Source organism: Bison bison, unplaced genomic scaffold, assembly GCF_000754665.1.
Source record: "Bison bison bison isolate TAMUID 2011002044 unplaced genomic scaffold, Bison_UMD1.0 scf7180017864239, whole genome shotgun sequence".
Lineage (NCBI taxonomy): Eukaryota > Metazoa > Chordata > Mammalia > Artiodactyla > Bovidae > Bison > Bison bison.
Window position 1 is genome coordinate 4448574 of NW_011494811.1, and position 20965 is coordinate 4469538.

The 20965-nt window shown below is 39.8% G+C and overlaps 1 protein-coding gene across 1 annotated transcript in view; it reads right to left on the minus strand.

Moving 5' to 3' along the window:
• Positions 1-888: 888 nt before the first annotated feature.
• The window catches only part of FAM71D (family with sequence similarity 71, member D), a 33982-nt gene continuing 13905 nt past the window's right edge, over positions 889-20965 (minus strand). The window contains exons 4-8 of the mRNA XM_010846737.1: positions 19816-20015; positions 18407-18941; positions 15146-15393; positions 6805-6833; positions 889-1005 (exon numbers count right to left, since the gene is read on the minus strand). Coding sequence (XP_010845039.1) covers positions 983-1005; positions 6805-6833; positions 15146-15393; positions 18407-18941; positions 19816-20015 — 1035 coding nt within the window. The 3' untranslated portion in view covers positions 889-982. The remainder of the gene's footprint in view (positions 1006-6804; positions 6834-15145; positions 15394-18406; positions 18942-19815; positions 20016-20965) is intronic.

Below are 20965 nucleotides of genomic sequence, written 5' to 3' on the forward strand. Positions count from 1 at the left end.
TTTGGATGGGGACTGTCTGTATTTCCTTTATTTTTAAAAGTTAGAGAATTTAAAAAACTTGTTTGAAAATGGCATTCATTGATTCCATAAGTACTGCCTCTTAGGCCAGGTGCTCAGTGAAACACAAGATGGAAATAATATGGTCCTGGCTTTGAGGACCCTGGGGCACCCCGTGTTAGAGACCACACAGTCAGTCAGTCAGCTTAGTCTCTCAGTCGTGTCCGACCCTTGGCGACCACATGAATCGCAGCATGCCAGGCCTCCCTGTCCATCAACAACTCCCGGAGTTCACTCAGACTCATGTCCAACGAGTCAGTGATGCCATCCAGCCATCTCATCCTCTGTCGTCCCCTTCTCCTCCTGCCCCCAATCCCTCCCAGCATCAGGGTCTTTTCCAATGAGTCAACTCTTCGCATGAGGTGGCCAAAATACTGAAGTTTCAGCTTTAGCATCATTCCTTCCAAAGAACACCCAGGGCTGATCTCCTTTAGAATGGACTGGTTGGATCTCCTTGCAGTCCAAGGGACTTTCAAGAGTCTTCTCCAACACCACAGTTCAAAAGCATCAATTCTTTGGCGCTCAGCTTCCTTCACAGTCCAACTCTCACATCCATATATGACCACTGGAAAAACCATAACCTTGACTAGATGGACCTTTGTTGGCAAAGTAATGTCTCTGCTTTTCAATATGCTATCAGTGGTGGGGTAATATCCAAATGGGAAAAGTAAAACCAAAGAGAACAACATATTCATTCAACAGTCCCACAGAAAAGAAGCCCTACAGATGAAAATTGAGTTTCTGAAGTATATAGTTCTCTACTTACTTTAAAATCAATATCCACAATTAACAATCATTAAGATTTAAGAAAGATTGACACGGATCAAATGCTTAATGATTAGTAGTAGCCTTTATTTCTGCCACATGAAAGATGCTGCTTTGTTTTCCCTTCCTTCAATTGTTATTTCTTGAGCTGTGCTTGCTTTTAATTTAGTAGTTTACATTTATCTGGTAAAGAAAAAAGATGAAGTTAGTTCAGTTAATTCGAAAGTCTGAAATACAGAATCTTGTAAAGCTATTACTGTTATATGTAAAACTTAAAATAACTAGATATGAGTAAAATAAGTGATTGAAATAAGTAAAATTACATTTATAATACAGTATTTCTTCTTAATATAACAATAAATATCCTTTGGACAGGTAAGTTATCATTTTTTAAATCTAGAAGTTGATACAATGTTAAAGGAATTTCTTAAAATTTTTGTTTTTAAAAATTACTTCTACCATGCAGTTACCTAGTAAATCAAGAAGTCAAGATTAAAATTATGGACTTTTATTCTTTAGAGCTTGTAGACATTGTCATTGAATTATTTGCAAGTTCTTTATTTGTGCTAAACTGAGTCCTGAAATTAGTCAAATGTATGTGAGATTTACACACACATAGTTTATGCTTATTGTAAATAAGGGGCCTAGTAACTTTCACATGATTTCAGTTGTAATGATAATATCAATATGAAGTCTTTATTAGTAGCAAACTTTTTTCACCATGTTAAAAAAATCTACCTTTCCCCATATATTAGTAATTCACAATTTAACTATTTGGGAGCCACTTTTAAAATTTCCAAAGTCAAGATCTAAATATGTTATATATACCATTATTTTTGCCCTTCTTTGCATTTGTAGCTCTCTCTTAATGAGACCACAGTATTTGAAATTTCCCATTATAGAATATATCAGTCAAAGGATGAAATTGCTGTAGTATTTTGGGCTCACTTTTAAAAGGAATTTCTCCCTCTAAAGGCTATAATATACTGAGAAATAGCCAGGCTTGGAACTCTCCCTAGGTGGGTGTAGGAACCAGCATGTCACCCTGGGTGCCACCCCTTCAGTGTCTAGCACCATAGAACATTATTAAGAGCACACTTAATGGGGAAACAGAAGTGACAGAAGAACAACACAGATGAGGAGCGTATGTGGAGGCCAGGGGATTAACGTATGTGAACATTTGATGTTTTTTGGCCACACTTGTTTTTCTCTGGTGCGTTATCTCTGGCCGATGGTGTACATCTGGGTGGGGCCCTGTTAATAAACTGAATGCTCAAATGCTAAACTGACTTTAGTTGGCAGAGTGACAGAAAGGTAGAAAAAAAGGGTAGGCACCTCAATTCCATCATCAGAACCCTAATAAGATGGGCATGTGCTTCTTGCTGGAGTCGGCCCTGCTTCACCAACTGTCTGTTTAATTGTGTGAATTTAGCCTTAAATGTATGTGTGTGCATATGCAGTCTCTCTCTCTCTCACACACACACACAGTATTAGTTATATTAGGACAGGCAAATGAGAGAAGTTTCATTCATAAATAGCTCACTGTAAAGCGTGTCTCAGAGAAACTTAGTACACTGTTGGCCACCACACACAGCCAGGCAAGTTATTCATTGCACAGAGTAATTGTGAATGGGGCCCCCAACTCTGTGCAGTGTACAATCTGTGCAGATGTACATGGCAGCCCTCTAGAGACTCTAGAGGAATTTGTATAATTTTTGGTGTGAAAGTAAGAGTGTTTGGCTGTGTTGGCTAATCTGAGAAAGCAGGTTGGGAAAGAGTACGATAAGGGAGCAGAGAGCAAGAGTAGCAATGAGAATGAAAGGAATCATCGTTAGGAGCAGCAGCAAGTAATTCTCTTCCAGTGCCTCACCTGAAGCGCCCTCTCCCCCTGCTGATGTTACATTTTGACCCCTGGTGGATTCTAGAGCAGAAACCACAGCAAAACCCTCAACATTCCATTCCACCTCTATTATTACTATAATAGAAGTAATATGATTCACTGTTAAAAGATTCTGTTTACTGACAACTTTTTGTGAAAATGTCATGTCATTTACATCTATAGAGACTTATAACTGCAGAAATTACCTTAGTTGTCTTATATGTTTTTTCCACTGGCCTTTTCTTTTCCTGTTTTACTTTCCTTTCCTGACATCCATTCCCCTGAGAAAGGGACGACAGATGAGGCACGAGAGTGAGGAATTTAGAGGGGATTTGACAGGAGAGCGGAGAGCCAGGAAACAGTCCAGCAAAGTGGAAGTGAGATCATTAGAAAGAGGGGACTAGAAAGAAAGAAAAAGGCCAAAAACCAGAGAGAAGAAAGTAACACAAAGAGAGAGAACTTGAGTCTTAAATTCAAATGATTTTCTAACCTCATCAAAAATGTCTTTATTCTTTCCAGTGGAGCCCATTATTAAATTTCAGTTTCCCTTTTAGAATTCTCCCATTACTTCTTAGGATTCCAAGGGTTTGATTTGCAATAATTAAGAAGAAAATGGAAAAGATAGATGGGTGGGGGAGGGGAGGACATGCCCAGTATTTCAAAAATGATTTCCCTCTCTCTTCTTTTCTTAATCTCTGTCCTTTGTCTCATTTCTTTCCATCTTGGAAAAATGCCAGGGGATCATAGCTAAGCCTACTGTTTGGGCTCATTGTAAAGAAAATCAGCAAAAGTAAAGAGAATAAAGCTTAGAAAGGTAAGAAATGGAAAGTCAAAAAAGGAGAGAGATGGACCCAGATCCAAAGAGATGGGTTTAGCCTGGGCCCTACCTTGTAGACTTTTCATCAGAACAGTACATTTGAAGTGCTGCTTTACCTGAAACCCTACTCAAAAAGGAGGAAAAGTGTAATTCTTCCAAACTGTTCAGAGGTTAGAGAGAATCGGAGACTGCTGTCCCCAACTAGCCTTGCCCAAGAGTTGTTGAATGTGAATCTGAGGAAGTTAATAGAAACAGTGATTTGATTTACTCTTGTGGGAACAGTTATTATTCTGGCTTCTGCCTAAAATAGAAATCAGATTTACAAACTTATTTTCAGTCTACATTCAGTCTAAATTCAATAGGACAAGGTTACTAATCTTTGCTTCCTTGGGGTGAAGAGTGTTAAGTGTGAGTAAGGGACTGTGAAAGGGGAAAAAAGTGATTCAGAGGAGTGTGGCAAAGGGGAAAGAAATGCAAATCAGAGGGAAAATTGAAAAACTGTACAAGCCTAAGTAAGGAAAAGTGAGAGGATAAAGGAAAGGAAAGTGGAAAGAATGAGAAAGTACAGGAAAGAAAACAAACAGGGAAAATAATTAATACTTGGTGAAAACTGCATGCCGAATTTGTATATTGTACCAGCTTCATGATATAACAGCTCAGAGTGGAATTTCGCTGCATGTCTGCTGTATCTTTCCTCAACTCCTCATTGCCAGAGCCCCATTTCAAGCTGCTTGCTAAAATTTACATAGATTGGCTACCAGGACCACAAACATGAGCTAATAAGCCATAGCCGCAGAAAGGGCCCTGACACAGCCAGTCACGCCTTTGTTCCCCACCCATATGCACACACATCTGACAGCTGAGGAAAACTGAGACCCAGAGAGATTAAATGACACATTCGTGAAACAGGACAAACGGAACCCAAATCTAGGACTTTCAGTTCTAAGCTCAGTGTTTCATAGCTTATTTCTTCACCTTTTCCTTCCAGATTTTCTTCCTTTTCCCAACTTGTTTCATGGACTCAGTACCTCCTAGTTATGTTGCCTCTACTTTCTCTTTTTCTCTTGTTTTCACAAGTAGTTAGGTGTTAAAGCTTGTTGACTATGTGTTCAGGTCTTTTTTCATCTCACTGCTTCTTACCTGGTCAAGACTTGGGTACCTTTCACCCAGACTATTATAATGACATTCTGCCTCTAACCTGTTTCAGCTTCTCTTAGGGACTGCAGTCAGAGTAATCTACCTAAAATGTAATGTTAATTTTGTCATTTCCCTGGCTTTTCAGTGGATCTACCTTACCTACCAAGCAGTATCATCCAAACTCCTTAGTGTGGTTTAAGACTCCTCCAGACTGGCTCCTGCCTTGCTCTCACTGCTCCTAAACTGAATATGCCCACCACTGTCCCAGCCCTGTGATTTTGCCCACCCTGTTGCTTATATTGGGCTTTCCTAATAGCTCAGTTGGTAAAGAATCTGCCTGCAATGCAGGAGATCCCTGTTTGATTCATGGGTTGGGAAGATCTGCTTGGAGAAGGGAAAGCTACCCATGCCAGTATTCTGGCCTGGAGAATTCCATGGACTGTATAGTCCACGGGGTGGCACAGAGGCAGATATTTTTGTTTCCTCTTTCCTAACACAAAGATTGCCATCTTCATAGACTCCTTCATGATTTTCTCTTTTGAGCAAAAAGTATGTTCTCTACTTTTCTCTTAGAGGGCCTGTAACGTTCTGACTTACATTATTTGTGCACATGTCTTGAGGCCAGGTATATGTCCTGTTATTTATTTTTAATCTCTCCCAGAGTCTGTCTCAGTGCCTCCTATATAATAGATGAGCATTGAATGTTTATTCAGTTGAACAAGATTGAGTTTGTGCCAGGAGGCAGGTGAATCAGTCTCATATGAGATTAAAATGGAAGTATCAATGTCCTATATTAATTTTAAATTTCCATGGCTTAAATAGGGAGTACTTCAGAATGTATGAATAATGTACTAATTATATGCTCAGCTACTAATTATATATTAAGTTATAAGGTTTTTGCTAGATTTAATATTGTCTTTAGAAAATAAGAAGAAAATATTTGCCTGTAATAGCATATCTTGGGAATTTTTACAGATTTGATTTCTTTTTGAAATAAAATTTGGGATAGAAATTGATAGATGAAAATTCTATATACTGTGAGGGAAATTTTATATTTTTCTTATAAACTATAGTAGCATTTGTTTTCAGGTTCAGTTCTATAGATTGGAATATAGGTAAAAACCACATTATCGTGAAGCTCCTCTGGTACTTTTGGACACTAAAGTCCAGTGGGAAGGCCCAAAGATGAACCCCATTTGTATAAGTAGCTTTTCTATAATCATTGGCTTAAAAAAAACTTTATTGAGCTAATATTTACTTATTTAACATTATATAAATTTCATGTGTACAATTTTACATATTTCTGCATGTGCTCCCCCCCAAAAATACAGGTTGATCCCCTTTCCCATTTAGTTCTCCCCCCCCCATCATTTTCTTTTCTTTTCTTTTGTAGGACTCCTGCAAATGTGACTAAAAAACACCTTCAAGTATTTCTGTGTTTTTCCCCCTCCTTTTTAAGTTCAATGAAATGTGATTTTGTGTTCCTTCCATGATGTTCTTTTATGTGCATGACTGGAGCAGAGGTCTCTTCTACTCCCCAGAGGTTAGATAGTCACTCAGAAGTGGGTCAGCAGCAAGCAAGGGAAGAACTCTCCACTAGTGTTTACATGACAGCCTTTACTTCAAACAGTTGTTGCCAGTTAATGACCCCGAGATGTGGGAATATGTAAAGAAAAAGCTGCCAGAAGAAAACATTAAATTCTATCACCTGACCGCAGAGCAGAAGACAAAGACACAAGCAGGAAGAAAAGAGGGGCTAGCAGATTTTAGATTTACCAAGAAATTGAGCTGTGATCACTTCCCTCCCAAATCAGCAGGAGTTAACAGACCATATCATGTTTGATTCTGCTCGCAGAGCTAGCTTGGGAGTGGCTCCTGCCCTGTGAGTTAGAGATCCTGGGAACTAGGGAACTCTATCAGCACGGAAAAAAGCCAAGTGGTGCCTACTGCTTGAAAGATAGCATGAATGTAGTCTTTGAGGCCATTTCTGTAGGACAGACTCTCAGAAGGAAGCAAAGACAGGAAAGGGAATGCCTCAAAATGTCTGGCTCGATTCCTTTGTTTTTAGCTACTCTGTCTGTTCCAGGGCCCTGAGGTGATGGCTTGATACAAGGGATCACAAAGAAATATGGTGGAATTTGGTCCATACCTGAAGTGTCTGAATCAGTTCTCCTGCTCCTGTAAAAATAAATAGCACATTTCAAAGTTTGGCCAGTATAACCGCAGATATTTAGAAAAGAATTACTAGGTATGAGAAAACAACCATGCTCTAAGTACTTAGTAGGTATAATGACATATATTTAGTAAGCCAAGGGTGCACATGTGCGTGCTAAGTTGTTTCAGCATGTCCAACTCTATGCGACCCTGTGAACTGGAGCTCACCAGGCTCCTCTGTCCGTGGGATTTTGCAGGTAAGAATACTGGAGAGGGTTGTCATGCCCTCCTCCAGGGGATCTTCCCAACTCGGGGACTGACCCATGATTCTTATATCTCCTGCAATGGCAGGCAGGTTTACCACTAGTGCCATGTGGGAAGAAGCCCCAGCCAAGGGTATTATCCATTATAATGCATCTTAGAGTAAAATTACCTAAATTTATGTAACATGCAAGCTGTCCAACCTACAAAAGCCATAAAAGTGAGTTGTATGTCATTACATATAATCTATTTTTATTGTGGCTATCATCTGTCACTCAGTGAGGCTATAAGGATCCCTATCATGCTACATCTCCAGACCCTAAAAACTCATTTGGGGTTGAGACTAAAAGAAGCTAACTGCTGCTGTTCAGGGGTTTCTGTAAATGGAGTCAGTTGCATTGGGAATATATGCTCTTGTAGACATGTGGGATATATTCTGGAATGGATAGGTGCCAGGGTTTGCAGTTGCCCACCTCTGCTAGCTCTTCATCACAATCTTGGTGGCCTTGATGGGAGTCTTCTAGGTGAATAACCTCAATCGTTCATCCAAGTTATTACAATTTCTTACAGCTTAGTGGATATAAAGTAGGGGACTAGCTGTCAGTTTTTTGGACTATTTTACTTTCAGAGATATCTTTGAATAAAGTCTGTTTTCTGCATGCCTGATACCTTTTTAAAATTTTTAATCTTTTGACCATGCTACATGGCCTGTGGGATCTTAGTTCCCAGACCAGGTATCCAGCCCCCTGTACTGGCAACATGGAGTCTTAACCACTGAACCACCTGGCAAGTCCCTGTATGTCTGACTTTTAAAATTAATATCAATAATTAAAATACTTAATTCTTAACCTACTGAATGCTAAAACATAAACTTAAGTCAGTTAATTTTCACCAAATCTTTGTTTCTTGGCTATACTGCAATAGCTATTTTGAAAGTTTTGCTGTTTGAGTAAGAGAATTATGGGAAGAATAATTATCCTTATATAATAGCTTCTCAGATAAATGTACAAAGAAATAATTCTGATCCATTTAGAGGATCTGGCAAATTCATGCAGTTCAAATTCTTTAGTGAATCTTTCAAATGTAAAGGTTAAATTAGTAATTTTCTGAGAAGTTTGCAAATACTCATAACCTTTACCAAATGGGTCTGGTGATTTAAATAAGGTTGAGTTTAATGATAAAAGTTTTCAGTATACTGAGAGGTACCAAATAAATGTACTTTAAAAGAGTAGGTGCAAACTAAAATGAAGCCTGCCATTATCCTCTTTAAAACAAAGCGAAGAATCACAGTAACACTATTGCCAAGGTATAAAAAGGAATATAAGTAAATAAGTAAATAAGAATATAAGTAAAAAGGAATATAAGCTCTATAAAGTAAATCCTTCATTTCTAAAGGACCCAAAGTGACATTATAGAACTTTCCATAGTCTTTCACTTATCTAGATTTAAATTGTTCAATTTACATTTTAAAGGCCAATGAATTTGAGGGCAAAATACTCAACAAGGTCATTGTTTAATTTTGTTTGTTTGTTTGTTTCAAAGTACACGGTTAGAAAGGTGTCACCGAAATCCATGGTCTTGGAGAAGAAAAATATACACTAGAATTCATTTATCACTCTCACAGCATCCTGACTTGATCCTACAAATATCCCAGGACTAAGTATCAGTGAATCCCATTCTGTTCTTTGATTTTATTACGTCTTTCAATTATAATGAACCTTCTCAAATTAGGCTCTAGCTAGTAATTATGTTCCTGATGTAAATAGGCACTAAAATATAAGCTATACTTGATTAAATTGGACTAAGAGGATTAGTTAGAACCAAAATTCATTTTTTGCTTTGTTTTAAAAATCTATTTCTTTCTTTCTTTACAGTAGAGTCAGCAGATAAATGATACAGGAAGCTGAGAGACTGAAGGGCAGAGCCTGGAAGATTTTGGGATTTGCTAACTAAGATCCTTTGTAATCTTAAAATCCTAAGATTTTTGCTATTTATATAGGCATTCATTTTCTCATTTCTAATACCAATCATAACAGTGAGAGTAACAAAACTTCACACTTGCAGCTCACTTCAATCTAGAAACAAGTTATCCTTACAATTTGTAACATTTTAAGAAACTACTACGAGCAGTCTAACGCTCAGAGAATTTTTAGGGAAGTGAGGCTTTTCTGTATGTAACAGTGGATACATGTCAGTGTGCATATGTCAAAAGCCATAAAACTGTACGAGAGAGAGAGTGAACCTTAAACTAGGGACTATACTTAATAATAATATATGTTTTGTTCATTAACTGTTAACAAAGGTACCACACTAAGGCAAGTGTTACCAACAGGGGAAACTGGGGACGAGGGAGGGTGAGGAGGTGGCAGTGGTGTGGGTGTAGGGCTGTATGTGCTATGTGCTCAATTATTCTGTAAATCTAAAACTATGCTTTAAAAATGTTTATTACTTTTTAAAGATTTTTTAAGGCACTAAAAGTTAATCCAGTGCTTCAGGGCATCCATTATTTGCAAAAGGATGAGGAAAGAAGAAGTTGAAATGATTTAAACAGTTAACCTTGTTAAGATTTTTGAATTGGGTGTTTCTGAAAGCTTAGACAGGGGCAGGACAGAATTTGAGATCTATTGAATGAAATAAAGCAGAGGAAGATGTCAGAATGATCAGACCTGATTAATTACTGTTTAGGAAAAATTGCTAGACTGGATGGATTCGTTTTTATCTCACTTGTTTTTTAGAAATCTTACGCTTTTCTATGAAAGTCATACTTGTACATAGCAAAAAGTACATTTCCTGTTGAGTGGCACCTGCTGCTATACCTTTGTCTCTTACATTCTTTGTCTTTCCCTCACTCCTTCTGACTGATGATTACTTTTTAAAAATTTTATTTATTTTTAATTGAAGGATAATTGCTTTACAATAGTCTTGGATTTTGCCATATATCAACATGAATCAGCCATAGGTATACATATGTTTCCTCTCTCTTAAAACTCCCTCCCACCTCCCACCTCTCACCCCTCTAGGCTGTCAAACCAGAGCCCTGGTTTGAGTTCCCTGAGTCATATAGCAAATTCCCACTGGCTATCTCTTTTACATATGGTAGTGTATATGCTTCCATGCAAGTGGAATCTTTACCATTTGAGCTACCAGAGAAGCCAAGAAAATTGAAATCATATCAAGTATTTTTTTTTTTTTGATCACAGTGCTATGAGCTTAGAAACTACAAAAAAAAAAAAAACCTGCAAAAAATGCAAATATGTGGAAAGTGAACAATATGCTACTAAACAAATAATGGATTACTGAAAAAATCAGAGGAAATTTTAAAAATGCCTAGAGATAAATCAAAACGAAAATATGACCCAAAATCTCTAGGGTGCAACAAAAGCAATTCTAAGAGGAAAGTTCATAGAAATACAATCTTACCTCAAAAAACAAGAAAAATTTCAAATGAACAACCTAACCTTATATCTAAAGCAGCTAGAGGAAGAACAAACAAAATCAAAAGTTAGTAGAAGGAAGGAAATCATAAAGATCAGAGCAGAAATAAATGAGAGATGAAGAAAACAAAATAAAAGATCAATGAAGCTAAAAGCTGGTTCTTTGAAAGGATAAACATAATTGATAAACCTTTAGCCAGACTCAAGAAAAAAGCGAGAGAGCTCAAATCATTAAAATTAGAAATGAAAAAAGAAGCTAAAGCTGACCTCATAGAAATACAAAAGATCATAAGAGACTATAAGCATGCCAAAAAATGGACAACCTAGAAGAAATGGACAAATTCTTAGAAAGGTACTAAGACTGAACTAGAAAGAAATAGAAAGGTCCCAAGACTGAACTAGAAAGAAATAGAAAATATAAGCAGACCAAACACAAGTGCTGAAACTGAATCTGTGATTAGAAAACTCCCAACAAACAAAAGTTTGGGACCAGATGGCCTCACAGATTAATTCTATCAAACATTTACAGAAGAGCTAACACCTATCCTTCTGAAGCTATTACAAAATTTTTAGAAGAAGAAATACCCTCAAACTCATTTTATGAGGCCCACCAACACCCTGATACCAAAATCAGACAAAGATACCACAAAAAAGAGAGAAAGTTACAGGCTAATATCACTGATGAACATAGACAGAAAAATCCTCAACAAAATACTAGCCAATGAAACCTAACAGTGCATTAAAAGGATCATAAATCACAGGTAAGTGGGATTTATCCCAGGGATGCAAGGATTTTCCCAATATTCAGTGTGATATACCACATCAAAAGATTGAAGAATAAAAACCATATGATCATCTCAATAGATGCAGAAAATTTTTGACAAAACTCAACACCCATTTATGATAAAACTCCAGGAACTGGGCATAGAGGGAATTTACCTCAACCTAATAAAGGCCATTACTTTGCCAACAAAGGTCCGTCTAGTCAAGGCTATGGTTTTTCCAGTGGTCATGTATGGATGTGACTGTTGGACTATAAAGAAAGCTGAGTGCCAAAGAATTGATGCTTTTGAATTGTGGTGTTGGATAAGACTCTTGAGAGTCCCTTGGACTGCAAGGAGATCCAACCAGTCCATCCTAAAGGAAATCAGTCCTGAATGTTCATTGGAAGGACTGAGGTTGAAGCTGAAACTCCAATAGTTTGGCCACCTGATGCGAAGAGTTGACTCACTGGAAAATACCCAGATCCTGGGAAAGATTGAAGGCGGGAGAAGGGGACATCAGAGGGTGAGATGGTTGGATGGCATCACCGACTTAATGGACATTAGTTGAGTAAACTCTGGGAGTTGGCGATGGACAGGGAGGGCAGGCTTTGCTGCAGTCCATGGGGTAGCAAAGAGTCAGATACAACTGAGCGACTGAACTAAACTGAACTGAATAAAGGCCAAGACTGCAAGGAGATCAAACCAGTCAATCCTAAAGGAAATCAATCTTAAATATTCATTGGAAGGACTGATGCTGAAGTTCCAATATTTTGGCCACCTGATGCAATGAGCTGACTCATTAGAAAAGACCCTGAGGCTGGGAAGGCACAAGGAGAAGAGGACAACAGAGGGTGAGATGGTTGGATGGCATCACTGACTCAATGGACATGAGTTGGAGCAAGCTCCGGGAGATGGTGATGGACAGGGAAGCCTGTGCTGCAGTCCATGGGGTCCCAAAGAGTCGGACACAACTGAGTAACTGAACAACAAAAATGACAAACCCCCAGTTAACACTATTCTCAGTGGTGAAAAGCTGGAAGCATTTCCTCTAAGATCAGGAAACAAGACAAGTATGTCCACTCTCACCACTTTCAGTTCAGTTCAGTTCAGCTCAGTCGCTCAGTCGTGTCCGACTCTTTGTGACCCCATGAATTGCAGCACGCCAGGCCTTCCTGTCCATCACCAACTCCTGGAGTTCACTCAGACTCACGTCCATCGAGTCAGTGAGCTCACCACTTTAATTCAACATAATTTTGGAAGGCCTAGCTGTGGTGATCGGAGAAGGCAATGGCACCCCACTCCAGTACTCTTGCCTGGAAACTCTCATGGATGGAGGAGCCTGGTAGGCTGCAGTCCATGGGGTTGCTGAGGGTTGGACACGACTGAGCGACTTCACTTCACTTTTCACTTTCATGCATTGGAGAAGGAAATGGCAACCCACTCCAGTGTTCTTGCCTGGAGAATCCCAGGGACGGGGGAGCGTGGTGGGCTGCTGTCTATAGGGTCGCATAGAGTCGGACATGACTGAAGCGACTTAGCAGCAGGAGCAGCAGCTGTGGCTATCAGAGAAGAAAATGCAATTAATTGATTTTAAATATACTTTTTAAAGCAAATTTCAGAACATCTGGTCATATAGGAAAATTTTCTGAAGTGGACTTCCTTGAATTTGAACTGATAGTTCTTCCTATGGCTATGAAGAGAAACCCTCATTTTGGTTCTTGGGCCTTAGAAGAAGCACTCACAAGAGAGGACTCTTTGCTCAATCTGACTTTTTTTCTAGGACTGGCTTCTCATAAGGCAACAGTCCTCAAACATGGTTGTACATTAGAACCACTTGGAGGCTTATTACAACACAAAATGATGAGCCCATCTCAAGAGTTTATGATTCAGCAGGGTGGGAACGGGCTCAAAAATTTACATCATTTACCAGCTCCCAGGTGCTGCTGCTGACCAGCCACACATTAAGAACCACTGGTATAGAAACCCTCGCTAGGACACAACGCTTTGCTTAAGCAGACCACCAAAATCATAATTTGAAACTGAAATCATATTGAAATTGAATCGAAATTGACCACTGAAAGCATAATCGAGATCCAGCAACACCTGGAATGTATTGACACTTGGATGTAGAGGCTCTAGAACTGTGAGAAATGTGGCTGCCCAGGAGCTAGAGAGTAAAAAAATGTTACTCTGACTTCAAGGTTTATGAATCTTCCAAGGATCATCCATATTCCTTTGCTTCCCTGGATCCCTACTTAGCTGGAAAGGAGGTGAAAAAGAGAGTTTTGAACGATTACCCCTCAGTCGATTAAGATTTTTTTTCAGACAGAATAGCTAACTTTCTTTTATCCTTGCTGTTGGAAATGAATTAATAGTGACAATCATGACCATTTACTGAACACCTAATATGGCCCTCTTATAATCGCTACACAGTCAGTCATCTTGAAACCATTCCACCAGCGCTCTACCCTCTCTTCAGATCTCTGCCCTTCCTCAGAGAAGCAGTCCCTGACCACTTATATAAGATAGACCTACTCCCTCCCTCCTCAAATGCTTCTGTTACTTTTTGTTTTCTCACAGCACATTCCAGCTGGTATAATACACTTTGTTTGATTATCGATACCCTCCACTAGAACGAAACACTGCATGACTTGTTTTCACTGATGTATGCCCTGTCTCTAGCACATAGAAGATGCTCAGTACATATTGAATGAATGACTCACACCTTTAAAAAGTTTGTTTCCCTGTTTTCCCCTGTTCCTTTTTATATTTAAAAATAACTTAGACATAGTTCAATACATTCCTGATTTTCATTCTTGCTAATATAGCATTTAGATCTCTATGTTTTTCTCTGGTTTCTTGATAGCTGTTACTCCAGAATAAACATATTAACTTTTATTTTTATAATACCACAGTGTCTCTCACATTCATCATGTAATTGGGTATTTATGATTATAAAAACATTTTTTCAGATTATTAAGTTATTCATTGGAAGTGTAGAAAAGTGTAAGGGACATGTAAAGAAGAAAATAGAAGTGTAAAGATAAAAGCACCCATAATTACTCCAGACAATCAATGCCCTAACTCCAAAATGTGGACACCATCATTCTATTTTATTTCCTTCAGCACACACCATCTATACAAGGCAGATAGCGCAGAATGCCAGCTGACTGGTTTAAGAAGTTGGTGTGAAAATAAAAATTAGACAAGGTTAAACCAAATGGACTGCAAGGAGATCCAACCAGTCCATTCTGAAAGAGATCAGCCCTGGCTGTTATTTGGAAGGAATGATGCTAAGGCTGAAACTCCAGTACTTTGGTCACCTCATGTGAAGAGTTGACTCATTGGAACAGACTGATGCTGGGAGGGATTGGGGGCAGGAGGAAAAGGGGACGACAGAGGATGAGATGGCTGGATAGCATCACTGACTCGATGGACGTGGGTTTGGGTGAACTCCGGGAGTTGGTGATGGACAGGGAGGCCTCGCATGCTGCGATTCATGGGGTCACAAAGAGTCGGACATGACTGAGCGACTGGACTGAACTGAAACCAAATGTGGATAATTGAGTTGATTGTGTTATCATTCATATGTCTGAGATTATGTCATCATTCATATGTCATTCGTATGTTTGAGAATCTTCCATGACAAATGCCTGAGTTGCAGGGACTTTATTTATTTTTCCTTTATTTTTGGTCTCACCACACAGCATGTGGGATCTTATTTCCCTGACCAGGGATTGAACCCATGCCCTCTAGATTGGAAGGGCATAGTCTTAACCAATGGACTGCCAGGGAAGTCCTGCAGGGACTTTAAAGCATGCACTTATTTACATATTTCATGTCTTAGCATCATTTGGCATCTCCCTGCTTCACATACCTGGGTTCTTCAGCCTTGAGAGTTGTGCTTTCAGAGTCCATTGTCCTTATTTCACGGGGTCTGTCGCTCATCTCTTTGGATTTCTCTGTCTCATCTTCTTCTGGAGTCAAGGTAGTTTGAAAACATCTTTCACCTTCGAAAGTCAGTGCTAGGTTTGAGATGGTGACACGTTTTGGGGATTCTCTAAACTCATTCTTACTTTTTGTATCTCGTAAACACCCAGACTTCAGAATGTTTTCCATTTTTTCCTTTGAAAATAACAAGCAGCAGCAAATCAGGTGACAGAAGAGCATCACACAGAAACAGATTATTTATGAAGCAGTAATCATTTCATTCATATTTACTGAGTGCCCTCGAGCGCACAAGTACAGTGATGAAGGGATGAGGCTTGGTGTTGCACAGCCGTTGAGAGGAGCCTAGGTGGGCCTGGAGGCTGGCAGCGTGGAGGCCCGGCACAGCACATTCGAAACCTCACGTGGTCATGCACACCAGTATCACCTCAAGAAGGAAAATTAGGACTCAGTCACAGGGCTTCCTCTCCCTCAACTGGCAGGGAAAGGAAGGTTTTCTAGAAATGTCTTGCCACCAATTGTTCCCATCCAAAGTTGCTCTTGACTTAAGAGCATCTAATAGGTGACAGGAGTTGGAGGTTCATAAAAATACTAAAGAGTTTGCTTTTCAAAAGACCTAAAATTTAGCATTCTAGTATCTCAGCCATTCTCCTAGTGCCCCTGGCGTCTGTTATTAGCACCACTGCTCTGTCGTTCCTCGCCTCCCCCAGACTCGCTCTCGGGCTTCAGAGCCATAGGCCAGCTGGTCTGAAAGATTCTGTCTGTCTAACATCACTGACATCTGCGCCTTCTTCCCCCTTTTGTCATTATCTACTCCACCACCTCTGTACTGTTCTTTGAAAATAATGCAGTAATCTTCTGTAAAAATTAAACATTTTTTCTGACAATGAAAGCAATATATATTTTTCATAGAATATTTAGAAAATCCTAAAAGATATACAGTGAAAGGGAGAAAATTATTGCTTTTTGATGCCACAGGCCAGATATAACTACTATGGGACATTTCATTCTGGTCTTTTTCTCCATTTATTTATTTTGAATGTGCCTGTTTTGTGATCATATTGCAGTGCTGTAGCCCATATTTTTTCACTTCAAAATTTATTATAAAAATCTCCCTATGTTATTAAAAACTTTGTAAAGCTACTTGAATTTTTTTAATTAAAAAATATTATTATAAAAAGCAGAACATTCAGAAACCCGTAAAGAATAAAACATCAATTGCTTATAAGACCACAACCTAGAAATAAACTATTATTAACAATATGACTTCCCCCTCTCCTATTGTCTGTATATACACTTGCTTTTTTATGTAATAAGGATGTGAAAGTTGCTCAGTTGTGTCCGACTTTTGAAACCCCATGGAGTATACAGTCCATGGATATCTCTAGGCCAGAATACTGGAGTGGGTAGCCTATCCCTTCTCCAAAGGATCTTCCCAACCCAGGAATTGAACTGGGGTCTCTTGCATTGCAGGCGGATTCTTTACCAACTGAGCGCTCAGGGAAGCCCAGAAATAACTATTAACAATATGACTTTCTCCCCCTCCTATTATCTATGTATACACTTGCATTTTTATGTAATAAGGATTATAAAACCCTTTAGTTCATTTTTCATTCAGCTTTATATCATAAATATTTTTCCAAGTAAAGAAAAATTCTCCAACAGAATTAGCGCTACGGAGTAATTGTTCATTTAACCAATATTTACTGAGTGGATATAATCTTGTCCGTCACTTTGGTTGCTCCTGAATGATATAAACATGGAACATGCCTTTTGTGGTTTAAATTCATTTAGCCCTTCCTCTGTGGTGGATGTTTAGGTTACTTCTTCATTATCATTATTTTATTTTTATAAACATAGAATAGATGTGGTACAATTAACATCTTTATAGTTAGATTCTCATTCTTATTGGTGATTAATTCCTTAAGATTAATCTTACAATGTGAGAGGCCTGGGTTTGATCCCTGGGTTGGGAAGATTCCCTGGAGAAGGAAATGGCAACCCACTCCAGTACTCTTGCCTTGAAAATCCCATGGATGGAGGAGCTTGGTGCAGGCTACTATCCATGGGGTCACAAAGAGTCGGGTACGACTGAGCGACTTCACTAATTCCTTAAGAAAGATTCTTAAAAGTGAAGTCACTGAGTCAAAGGGTGTCAACATTTCTAGGTTCTTGACTCATAATGATTTCAAGAAAGTTTGTTCTAATTCTCACCCTGCCATGAATCTTTAGAAACTCCCAGATGACCCCAACTTTACTAATGCTGACTGTGTTGATCTCTTAACAGCTTTATGGATGAAATATTTTTTGGTTTGCATTTTTTTATTACTAGTGAGGTTAACCTTTTCCACTGATTTTAGTAGCTAGTGGTTTCTTCTGTGAAATGTCCATCTTTTCCCTCTGTCATCTTTCTGTCCTGGGCCCCACGGGGAGTTCTCAGCTACAGTCTCCACACCAATCTCTTTACCTACAATCTGTCCTGCCATCAGAATAATCTTTTAAAAACACAGCCCCTTCACTCCCTTACACAGAGCTTTTGTGGCTAAGGTTTGTTCAAAGCCTGAGTCTACACTTCTTATTTTGGCATTTAAGATTTGCAAGCAATTTTCCAATCCTATATCTTAATATTTTCCACATATATTATGCTCCAGCCAAACTGATATATTGTTGGATATGGCTCTGTGTTTTTCCACTTTCTGGCTATTTCTAAAGCTGCTCACTTCTTTGGGGAATTTATTTTCTTATTTTTATTCCTCACTTTTACTTATTGAAGTTTCACCCCATCCTTCAGTGTACTTCATATATTTGTGCACATTTAAACCTTAATATAACCCTTACATGATATTAATATTCTCACTTGAGAGCTGCATGTTCAGTGACTTGGCCAAACTAACATGAAGCAGGCAGGGCAGGATTCCAACCCAGGACTTCTGACTCTGATACCAAAGTTCTTTTTATCCTACCATGCCTCCTGATACAGGGTTAAGTTTTATGGTATGGATGGTCACTGCCTATTTCAGGGGACATCTTACAACTCTTTTAAGCAGGGGTTCAGGGATCAGATCTCATTCTTAGTGTTAGGTTAATCAGAGTAAACTCCATACTATTTCAATAATCAATGTCATGAAGCTCACCAAAGAGAGTGAAAGAGAGTAATTATTAGAGAATGAAAGTCTTCTATGTCACATACCTTTTCCTCCTGCTTGGCCTTGAGTATGTCATCATTTTCAAACACCACTCTGACCCCTGAGCTTGCTGTGACTCCACAGATGTCTGTGACTTCTGTGACTTCTGTGACAATATTTATATCTGGGGCCTCAGTGACCTCATTTTCTGGAATATCCGTGACGTCGGTGACATCGGTGATGTCTGTGAATTCCGAGAAATCAACGCTTTCTACATCGTTGTTGGGGTCTGAACATGTGGACAGGTGTGAGGTCTGTATGGCGGGGAAGGCTGTTATATCCATGATGTCCACTGAGCCTGTGATGTCTGTGCTGTTTGTGATTTCCGAGAGGCTGGAGACTTCCGACACTTTGGAAGCTTTGGCTTTCTCCTTATTCAAGAGGGAGATGAGCTCTACCCACTGACAGAACAGGGCTTCTTGTTTGCATGCAGGGGCGCAGAGCTGTAGGTAGTAGGCTCGGCCACTCACCAGCTTTACTTTGATGCGCATATTCTCGGCATCATGTACAGAGAGAGTCACAAACTGCAGAGGGAGAAACCTGCAGACAAATGCAAATATCATCTGGAGGCCTGATTGGAAACTGTCACAAGGCCTTTCATGTTATAGACATTTGTGCAGTGAGACAGGACACCAGGTGCATCTCTCAAACAGGTTTGGGGAGGAGCCGGCGTGGGATGCGGCAGGACCTTCTTGTGGCCACATGTTCCCAGGTCTGGCTCATGGTTTTTGAGGCTCAAAACCTTGATTTTTCATACATATAATCAGGCTCCTGAAGACCAACTCACCTGAATCATACTCCTAAGACTATCAACTGGTATATCAGCTATTTATTACTTATCTAGGAGAAGTTGTCCCATTTAGTTAGTCCTGCAAGGTTGAGACTGAGAGTGATTTGCTGTGGGTCCTACAGCAAGTTGGTGGATTGAGACAAGAACAGAACTAATCCTGATGGAAGTTGGGATGGTGGGGGAGGAAGTTCCTGTTCAGTCAGTTCAGTTCAGTCGCTCAGTCGTGTCCAACCCTTTGCGACCCCATGGACTGCAGCACTCCAGACTTCATTTTATATAATTAGTCAATTAATTTGGTTGTCCCAGGTCTTAGCTGCAGCACGTGGGACCTTCATTCCCTGAACAGGGATCGAACCTAAGCTTCTGCATTGGGAGTGTGGAGTCTTAGCCACCGGACCACCGAGGAAGTCCCCTAGGTTTAATTTTTGAGAAGTTAAAGGTGAACCATTTGTTTTGACTGCCAGGTTGTCAGACAACCTCCCCAGACTCTAAGGATATGACTCTGTCATCTGTAGCAGGAAACAAAGTGAGGAGCACTTATCATCTGTGTTTCTAGTCTCATCTCCTCCGGGGTAAAAGCGTCTTTTTCTGACAGGTCGTGAACCTCTTTCCTTTGTAACTCACCTGGTAAGCACCAGATTTTCTGGAGAAGGAGATGTCAGGAGACTTGTAAACAGGGGTTCTGAATCTTTCTGGGCGGTGGGTGTCAGATGAGCCAGCAACATCACGTTAGGGGTCTTGGTGGTGGGATTGGAAGAGCAGATGCCTACGGTCACCCAGTTGGCTCGGTTATGAAGGTAAATGGATTCCCCTCTCCTGTTGACCTGAGGCAGAGAAGAGGAAGAGGGAAGTTCTGATAAGATCTGTGGCCTCAACAACCTCACTTACCCAAACAGTGTAGGAATAAAGGAGAGATGAACCATGATGCTATAAAGAAAGCTGAATGCCGAAGAATTGATGCTTTAAAACTGTGGTGTTGGAGAAGACTCTTGAGAGTCCCTTGGACTGCAAGGAGATCCAACCATTCCCTCCTAAAGGAGATCAGACCTGGGTGTACATTGGAAGGACTGGTGTTGAAGCTGAAACTCCAATACTTTGGCCACCTGATGCAAAGAGCTGATTCACTGGAAAAGACCCAGATGCTGGGAAAGATTGAAGGCGGGAGGAGAAGGGGATGACAGAGGATGAGATGGTTGGATGGCATCACTGACTCAATGGACATGAGTTGAGAAAACTCCAGGAGTTGGCGATGGACAGGAAGGCCAGGCATGCTGCAGTCCATGGAGTCACCAAGAGTCGGATACAACTGAGCAACTGAACTGAACTGAGCTGAACTATGATGCTTTTGCTCATGTGACTTCTTGGAGATATCACAGTGAATAGACGTGGTCCCTGATCTCTGGAGTCTGCTGGTGAAAATGAACATTAAACAAGTATGTCACTAAGTGTCTTATGTGTTATTGAGCACAAGTTCAGGGTACTGTGCTGTGGGGTGCATGACAGAAAACTTGACTTAGTGGGGAAGAAGGCAGGTATGTGTGTAACTACCTTTCTCAGAGAAGATATGTTTATTATAAATTGTAGCAGACAATTTACAGTCATATACTGTTCTATGTTATAGTCCATACAGCCAAGTGGTTCTCACAGAAGTCAAACTCTTGTATCCATAGTTCAGTTCAGTCTCTCAGTCGTGTCCGACTCTTTACGACCCCATGAATTGCAGCACGCCAGGCCTCCCTGTCCATCACCAGCTCCCAGAGTTCACTCAGACTCA